Genomic DNA, 9,141 nt, shown 5'->3' with positions numbered 1-9,141 from the left:
GTTGGCGCCATGTGGTGGCTGGGGGAGGGGCGGGGAGCGGGTTTGTTGCCGTCTCACGCTGTAAAATGGAAGGGGATTTACCTCGCCTGGCCTCGCGTCCCGCGTTTTCCTCATCCTCGTCCTTTTTAACGAAAGAAGTGGATGGAAGGAGTTGTTTTCTGTCGGGGGGGTGGGCTGGTTCAAACTTCGCGGATTGCGTGACCGATTGCCACCGGCGTCGGTGTAAACGCGAACGTGTTTTGTGTAACGCATATAAAGAAAAAAATGATAGATTTGGAAGCTAGTCGAGGTAAACCCAAGTAGTTTTGAAGGGAGTAAATAAAAAACAGCGTGGTGGAGACGATGTGCGTGGTGTTGAAACCAGTAAGAGCGATTTTGGTGTACTACTTAGCAGCATTGTCCGAAAACAGCTCATCTCCTGCAAGCGCTTACTGGAGGAGCTGGTGTAGATTCGCTGTGTTTTGGTAGTGGCGTGCTTGTGTACAAAGGAGTCATTTCTTTCCTATCGTGGTTGGTGTCTTTATATGTGCTTGACTTGAAAATTACCCGCCTGTTTCTCAGGAGGGTCTTTGTTATTCAAGCTACCCAGTGTATTTAATCAGAACTCCCTTTGTTATCCCTGGACCATGAACCAGAGGGTGAGACCCCAAAATCCATGTGAAATGAAAGTTCCAAGAAAAGCAGTATTTAGAGGGATTCATCTATTTAGAAAACTTAGCGCTGTGCTAAAACAAGAGCTGTCCAAGGCAGATTCTGGGTGCTGACATTATTTTGTGAAGAGCTGAAGTATGCTTTTGATTTAGCTGCACTAACACACCGTGGAGGGAAAAAAGAGACTACATGTATGAATGCAGTTGTCCAGTTTGTGTGGCCTCTGATGGCAAAGCCAATACTTGGTTTTAATTTCAAAGACTCTCTCTTAGGTTTTTAAAGAGATGTGGGTATCAGTCATTCCAGTTACAAAACAAAGGATTGTAAATTACAAAGTGTAACATCTAGTGCTGTGGGAGAGGTGAATTTAGCATGTGGCCGTATCTCTGTATACCACAGCCCCAACTGGATAGCATAAAGCAGCTCGAGCTGCCTCCAGACAAATTGCTGTCATCCCCCAACCACTGACTTTCTCTTGATCCTTCTGTGAGTGCAGTCAGTGATGACAGGGTATGCTATGGAAAACCACTGTCGGGCTGTACAGATCACGGCAGTCATGCTTGGTCAGTAAGTTGTTATGATGAGGAATCCATCAAGTTACCTATCTTTCACTTACTACTGAAAGGCTTACTGAACTTCGTAAGGCTCTACACTGATGGCTGCAAGAAGCAAACAGACTGTACTTGGACCCTGTGTATCGTGCTGCACTTGTCAGCTAAGAATGCACAGCTTGATCTTCTGAAAAAATAAGGGTTTAGCCTACAAAGAACATGGTTTCATCCAGTTTAAGGGAAACAAAAATTTTTTTCCTTATCTTGCCTTTTGAACATAACTGGATGCTAGTTCTAGCAAATCAAAGTTACACATAAACAAAAAACACAGATTTTATTTAAACATAGCCTAGTTTCTAAAGTGCTGCTAGTTTCTAGTGCCAAATTTAGGTTGCCTCTAAATAGAGTAATAACAACTTAAACTGCTTTAGTCTATAGTTAGATGAAAACTCAAATGCTTTTAAAACCTGAGTTTGTTACCTTGGAAACTATGAAAATAGAAAATACAACCATGTTATTAATGTTTTCATTTGAAGTGAGGCATTTCAAGAGTGCCTTACTGATGATCCAAGTTTTGTTTGTTAGCTTCACTAGTGTTCAGTTCTTTGAGATGCCTCAGAGGGTATTTTGTGTGGGAAAGTGCTGTACTGGCCCCTCTTGGAAGTAAAGACTGACAGTGGAGATACTCCTGTAGTACTGATGAGGACAGAATTAGATTCAGTAACTAAGCAGGAAGAAGTACACAATACTTGTTAAGGCAGGTCCAAAGTCCCACCTGTTGTATGAGACTGTTGTTGGGAGGTCACAGATACCTGGTTTTAATTTCACAGTTTGTTTTTTTAGGACTAAAATTTTCACAGCCATTTGTCCAAATTCTAAAAGAGCTCAGTATTTTGCTTTTGATGCCTTACTCTATCCTGGATGCTTTCAGAGCAGTAGGAATGATCTTGGGTTCTTTGCAAAAACTGAGTTTAGCAGTACTTGATAATCAATACTGCTTTGTTGCAAATAACAGAATTATGCTGGAAGAATGTAAGTTACTGACAATATTTTGGGCAATTTTTATAGTTTCTTACACCCAGTAATAAACTTCAGGGTGCAGTGTGTTCCCTCAAACAGAGAGTGGGAGGAGAAAATCCACCCCTGTGCCCTCTAGCATCTCTAGCTTTTGGCAAGATGCAAAACTGTTGAACTTTCAAGAGTTGGTCCTGTTTCTGAAAATGCTGCTGAGGTGTGTACCACTGAGCATCTTGCTGCTTGCGCTTTTCTGTAGTATTTCCTGCATCTAAATAGCTCTTCTCTCTTTGAATTTCCAGGAAGATGTTCGTTGGTGGCCTCAGTTGGGATACAAGCAAAAAAGACTTGAAAGATTACTTCACCAAATTTGGTGAGGTAACCGACTGCACGATAAAGATGGACCCTAACACAGGAAGATCCAGAGGCTTTGGATTTATTCTCTTCAAAGAACCTGGGAGTGTTGAAAAGGTGAAATTAAGCTTCATATTATTTCAGATTCTTAACTTGTAGGGGAAAACTTTTTCAGCTTAAGTTAATCTATCAAACTACCTTTCAGGTTCTGGAACAGAAAGAACACAGGCTAGATGGACGACTAATTGACCCCAAGAAGGCCATGGCAATGAAGAAGGATCCAGTGAAGAAAATATTTGTCGGTGGACTAAACCCAGAAGCCACAGAAGAGAAAATCAGGGAATACTTTGGAGAGTTTGGAGAGGTGTGTAATGTTATCTTAGTAAACCCTGAAACATAAAGCCTCCTGTTTAGTTTACTAATAATTTGCAAGTTGTAAAGTAGATCAGTACCAGATGTATCAAGTCTTCTGTAACTGACTCAGAGGTTTCCCATCTGGAGAGCAAGAAAGGCACATACTGCGCTACACAGAATCATAGAATGAATTGTAGAATCCTTTGGGTTGGAAGGGACCTTAAAGGTTCCAGCCCCCCTGCCCTGGTCAGGGGTCTTCCACTAGACCACGTTGCTCCAAGCCTCGTACAGCCTGGCCTTGGACACTTCCAGAGATGGGGCATCCACAGCAGCCTGTGCCTCACTACCCTCTCCGGGAAGAATTTTTCCCTGATAGCCAATCTAAACCTCCTCACTTTCAATTTAAACCTGTTAGCCCATGTCCTGTCACTACAGACCCTGGTAAAAAGTTCTCCAGCTTTCTTGTTACGCCCCCTTCAGGTACTGGAAGGCTGCTTCTATTGGTAGTTAGGTAACCTTCTCTTAAACCATTTTATCTGATGCTAAAATTGTTTTAAGAGTTGCAAAATTAAAACCTGTGATCTGAAAGCCAATGTTAGTACATAAAGGTCATTGTAACATTGATGTTGCATGATAATGCATAGATAGGAAACCTAATTTCAGTTTTACTGTGCCAAATGCTGTGCAATTCACTGTTCTGCTAAAAATGCAAGTCTGAAAACAGTATTTCATGTCTTCAGATTGAAGCCATTGAACTTCCAATGGATCCAAAGACCAACAAAAGGAGGGGGTTTGTGTTCATCACTTTCAAGGAAGAAGATCCGGTGAAGAAGGTTTTGGAGAAGAAATTCCATAACGTCAGTGGAAGCAAGGTAGAAACTTTGACTTGTAAATTTTTGCCCATCTTAAAGTTTAATAGCACTACATCTATAATCTGAAAAGGATTTTCTAGAGCTGTGGTAGCCAAATTACAGTAAGGACAGGTTGCAGTTTACCACAGATACTTTTGGCATAACTCAGTCGCAGAGGCTACCAGGTGCCTTGCCCATACTTGTGGCTTTAATACTTGCTACGTTCTAGATACTGTGTAAAGGATCTAACTGCATTCATTAAATACATGTGGAAAAAGTGGCTTATTTATGTATCAGTCCAGCAGTATAAGCCATTTCAGTAGATACATACACCTATTTGTAGCATAGAGCACTTGCTTATAAACACTAACTTTGTGAGCAGCTGGCTGAAACTGGCTGTCTGACAGGGAGGCAGCTTCTGGTGTCTTAGCTAAGAAGGCCCTCCCCTGCTTCCAAAACGTGTCATGTAAACCCAGTGCGAGGATGCAGGAGGAAATATATGCTTATGGCAACCTGTACCTGGTCAACTGCCGTAACGGTGGTGTGAGATGCTCTGAGCAGCTAACTGCTCATCTCTGGGAACAGCTGCTAGAGCTGTGTTAAGCCAGTGAGAAGAGGCCTGGAGGCCAGTGATGTGTGCTGGCTGGAGGTATCCTTCCCTTGCTCCATGGCCAGTGCTGACCATACGCTAACTCCAGAGCCCTGTCGGATCTGGTCATGCTGCCTGACACTGGCTTAAATTGCACTTAGTTTAAGGCTGCTCTTGACAGCACAGAATAAACTTTGCAAACCATATGCACTGATAGCTGTCAAGACACTAGTTAGCAATGACGTTTGTTTTTGGGAGAGATGAATATTTATGTGCAAGGGGAGCTGAGAAATTGTTCCCTGTGTACCTTGTAACTGTGGTTTGGTTTTGCGTCACAGCAGTAGTAAAAAGAAAGTTACCTTAAAGCTCCTGCGTGAAGAGTTCCAAGCTGGCTTGCTCACGTACTGCTAATGCAGAGAGCTGTTGCTTTCACAGCAGCAGTAGCTCTCATGTCGGACTGGACACAGGTTCGGGAGCTAGAGCTAGGAAGCCAGCTAACTGCCTCAACTGCAGCTTGGGAACCCGTCTTGGACATATCACGGAATATAGTTCAAGTTGGAAGGGGTCTTTGAAGACAATCTAATTCCAGCCCCCCTGCCATGGGCAGGGATACCTTCCACTAGACCAGGTTGCTTAAAGCCCCATTCAACCTGGTCTTGAACACTTCCAGGAGTGGGGCATCTGCAGCTTCCCTGAGCAACCTTTGCCTCACCACCCTCTCCAGGAGGAATTTCTTTCTGATACCTGAATCTACTCTCTTTCAGTTTAAACCTGTTACGCCTTGCCTGTCCCATCACTACAGGCCCTTATAAAACGTCACCCCTCCAGCTCTCTTGTAGCCCCTTCAGGTACTGGAAGGTGCAATAAGGGCTCTCTAGAGTCTTCTCCAGGCTCAGCACGCCCAACTGTCTCAGCCTGTCCCCATAGCAGAGATGCTCCAGCCCTCAGACCATCTTCGTGGCCTTTTCTGGACTTGCTCTAACAGGTCCATGTCCTTATGCTGGGGACCCCAGAGCAGGATGCAGTACTGCAGGTCTCATAAGAGCAGAGGGGAGAATCAGCTCCCTCGACCTGCTGGTCACACTTATTTTGATACAGCCTGGGATATGGTTGGCTTTCTGGACTGGAAGTGCACATTACTGGGTCACGTTGAGCTTCTCATCAACCAACAGCCCCAAGTCCTTCTCAGGGCTGCTCTCAATCCGTTCTCTGCCCAGCCTGTATTTGTGCTTGGGATTGCCCTGACCCACGTGCAGGACAGTGCTCTTGTCCTTGTTGAACTTCATTAGGTCCAATTCTGGTTGGTTTTAGCTTTTCTTAGTATTTGTTAAGTGATGATTTCAAGTGTTGGCAAGTGTATTTCACAGTCCAACACAGCTCCTCAGAGTACATCGGCTGTATGAAGGCTTCCAGGAAAACTCGCTCTGCTGCACTTCTCAAAGCCTTGTTCAGTCAGGTTAGCTGAGGTGAAGTGGTCCAGTAGCAACAGCCTCGTTGCGGAGGTTGTGCCAGGATGGAGGACAGCCTCGTGGCTCCTACAGGAGCGGTGGCTATGCTCAGGTGGCCTCAGCACCTCTTCCATGGAGGAGCTGATAGTAGAGAACAGGCGGTAGTCAGCTAGTCTGAAAGCAGTGGCCTACTTCATGTGGCCAGTAACTAAGCTTTCTCTTCCGTGGGAATGTGGGTGGTAGGGCATAAGGAGTATAAAGCACTCTGAAAGCAGTAGCCTGCTTTGAATGTTCACCAGTGCCTTACCTCTGGCCAGGTGGCACAATAAATGGGATGCTTCTGGATCTGCATTAGGCCTGGTCCCAGCAGAGCACAGCATATGCACCTCCTTTGCCTGCAGAGTAACCTTGGGCCCTCCTAGGTGCTTAGGTTGGGTGCTGCTGCCATAGGACAGTATACATACTCTTCCTTGTTTTTCATTTTCAGTGCGAGATTAAGGTAGCACAGCCAAAAGAAGTGTACCAGCAGCAACAGTTCAGTAGTGGTGGAGGAAGAGGTAGCTATGGAGGAAGAGGCAGAGGCGGAAGAGGCGGCGGTAAGTACCACACACACTACTTAAGTATGGACACATTCTAAATAAGTTGTGTGTACTAAAATGGGATTTTGTGGATGGTTTTCCCTTCTATAGCTCAAAGTCAAAATTGGAATCAAGGTTATGGCAATTACTGGAACCAGGGTTATGGGAATCAAGGATACGGCTATCAGCAAGGTTATGGTGGCTATGGAGGCTATGATTATTCAGGATATGGGTATTATGGATATGGACCAGGCTATGATTACAGTAAGTAAAGAGAACTGTATTGGGTATAAGCAAACGTAACTAATTAGCAGTTTAATGCATTTGTTCTCTTGTTCATAGGTCAAGGCAGTGCAAATTATGGGAAGACACCAAGACGTGGTGGTCATCAGAATAACTACAAGCCATATTGATCAAACTTAATTCAGGTATGCAGTGGCATGGTCTCTTTTGGAAAATGACTGCATAGGTTTTGTATACAATGCTGTAGATGGATATTTCAGTTCTGTACCAAATTTAACTTTACAATAAATTTCTATGGCCTGTTAAATGTGCATCTTACTTGGAAGAGCTCCCTGGAAATGTTTTACATGTTTAATACTTACAGATAACTAGTTGTCTAGACAGTGTGGTGTGTAAATTTCAGCCTTGCTGAAGATATTAATTAATGATTTTATTAATAGGTTAAACTGAAACTGATTTTGAGGGTCTGCTTAAAGCTGCAGCTCTGCATCTAGGGACTGCCTCTTGGAGTTAACTATGGACTCTGCATTACTCCAGTTGTACAGAATGAGATGCCTCTTAGGGAACCAGTGTCACTTTCCACCTTTTTATTTTGTATTGTTTTTGTGTCATACATTTCCTGTAACGGAAGTGTTAATTTTACTGTACTTTTTGGTACCTTTTTGGAATCTAATGTATTGTAAGGTATTTTACATGTGTTCTGATTCACCATGACATGGATATTGAAGCTATCCTAGCTTTTGAAATAAAAAAGGCGTAATCTAGTGTCTTGTGCCATTCTTCAGCTTATGTGTTAGTAAAACGCCAGTATACTGTTCCCAGAACTTAGTTCATGGCAGTACCTTGATAGATGAAGAGTTGTGCTTTAATGTTTTTAATCTAAAACTTAGAAGGCTGGATTGGTAGTGTTCACTTGCAGTTAAGTGGCAGCTAAGAACTGCGGGCACTTCTGCCTGGAGGTTATGGAAGAGAAAGCGGGCGGAAAGCCGGAGCTGCTGTGGAGGTTGAGCTGCTGTGGAGGTTGTGCTGCTGTGCCGGTGGCTCTTGTTCCAGCCAGGCACAGAGGCTCAGTGTAACTCCGTTAGTGTCTGCATTGTAGGGCTCTGCTAGGAGAAGCCAGAGGCATAGGTTTTGGGTAGGGCTTGTGAAAGTCCACGCAGCATGGCAGGAGGAAGCTGAGGTGTGCAAGAAGCTAGCTGCACTTCCTTCGTGTTTCACTGTCTTGAGACTTGGCTACAAGTTCTTGAAAGACCGACTAGGCAGACATTAAATTAACAGTGCAGAATCCGAATTTCTGCGGCCTTTTTATGTATCAAAAAAAAAAGGCTAAAGAACTTCCACTAAAGTTGTGGGAGGAATAACAAAGCTCCCTCTAAAGAGGCAGCTCTTTCTCTAGAGATGAGTGACCAGCTAGAAATTTGCTTTTTTTTTGACTGGTTTACCTCTATTTTAAGGCAATAACTATCATGCGATTTGCCTGTCTTGCTGCAGAACAGTCCCGAGTCAGATTGATAAATAAGCAGTAAGTGCTGCTGCACGAAGTAAACTTCTCATCTTTGCTGCAGTAATAAATTTAGATTTTTACTTCTAAAAGATTTTTAGCTTTTAAAGCTATAATAGGACCTTTTTTTCCTTGCAATAAATTCCATTTGAACAAATAGAAAGCAGAAATGCAATCAAACCAAGTAACTTAGACAAGACATAAACAGATACTAGGAGTGACCTTTCAGTTCTAACAAGGGATGCAGCTATTCCTGCAGGGACTGTAATGTGCTGCTCCCTGCTGGCTGTCCTTGAAAAGGAAAACTTGCTGTGGAGTTAGAAGTCTAAGACCTTTTTCGGGGTGAAGTGGAAATGTTGAGTAGAAAAACAGATGAATCAGATTTTAAATCTGATAGCTGACATGATAGCTTTACAGCTGGAGCGTGTAACCTGTCGCCCAGCGTACTTGCAGATAAAAAGAATGCAGACCACTGAAACAGATGAGTACAGTATTTAAAAGTATTACTGTCTCAAGATTTAAAATTGAAATGCTTTACTCTTGCATACTTGTTCTCTTAGGAAATAGGGGATAGCAGAATATTTTTCTAGGAAACAGTTTGCCTTCGAGCAAGGAATTTGCGTGGTATCAGAACAGTGCTGCTGCAGTACGCCTGGCTAGTGTGTCGCAGGTTGTCAGCTGGCTGTTACCTTGGTGGTGTTTGGAAGTAGGTTCTCAGGTAATGCTTCCTTGACAGATGATGTGGCCTTAAGCAGAAATTGAGGATACTGGTACTTAAATGCAGAGCTGGCTTTCCCTTTCTTTTCCTGACTTTTTGCATGAAAAGTTTGTGATAGAGAGACATGTAATTGCTGGTGAAAGCAAGGACTTGTACACAATGTCGTTGCTTATGGCTGTAATGTACTTCTACCTTAGTGATCCTACCTGGATATTTCTCGAGGACAGACTGTTTTGTAAGAACTGGTTTGGGAGCCATGGCCCCCAGCTGTCTGTTCCTCTTGCATTTG

At 43.5% G+C, this 9,141-nt stretch overlaps 1 protein-coding gene across 1 annotated transcript; it reads left to right on the top strand.

Moving 5' to 3' along the window:
* Nucleotides 1-2,522: 2,522 nt before the first annotated feature.
* Nucleotides 2,523-7,398, top strand: HNRNPAB (heterogeneous nuclear ribonucleoprotein A/B). The gene is made up of 6 exons (XM_010148753.1): nt 2,523-2,687; nt 2,776-2,934; nt 3,665-3,796; nt 6,300-6,408; nt 6,502-6,654; nt 6,733-7,398. Exons 1-6 carry the CDS (start codon nt 2,523-2,525, stop codon nt 6,801-6,803), a joined length of 789 nt encoding a protein of 262 aa, XP_010147055.1. The 3' UTR covers nt 6,804-7,398.
* Nucleotides 7,399-9,141: the final 1,743 nt, after the last annotated feature.

Source organism: Eurypyga helias, unplaced genomic scaffold (genome assembly GCF_000690775.1).
Source record: "Eurypyga helias isolate BGI_N326 unplaced genomic scaffold, ASM69077v1 scaffold46663, whole genome shotgun sequence".
Lineage (NCBI taxonomy): Eukaryota > Metazoa > Chordata > Aves > Eurypygiformes > Eurypygidae > Eurypyga > Eurypyga helias.
The sequence above is the reverse complement of the archived record's forward strand: the minus strand, read 5'-3'. Positions and strand labels throughout refer to the sequence as shown.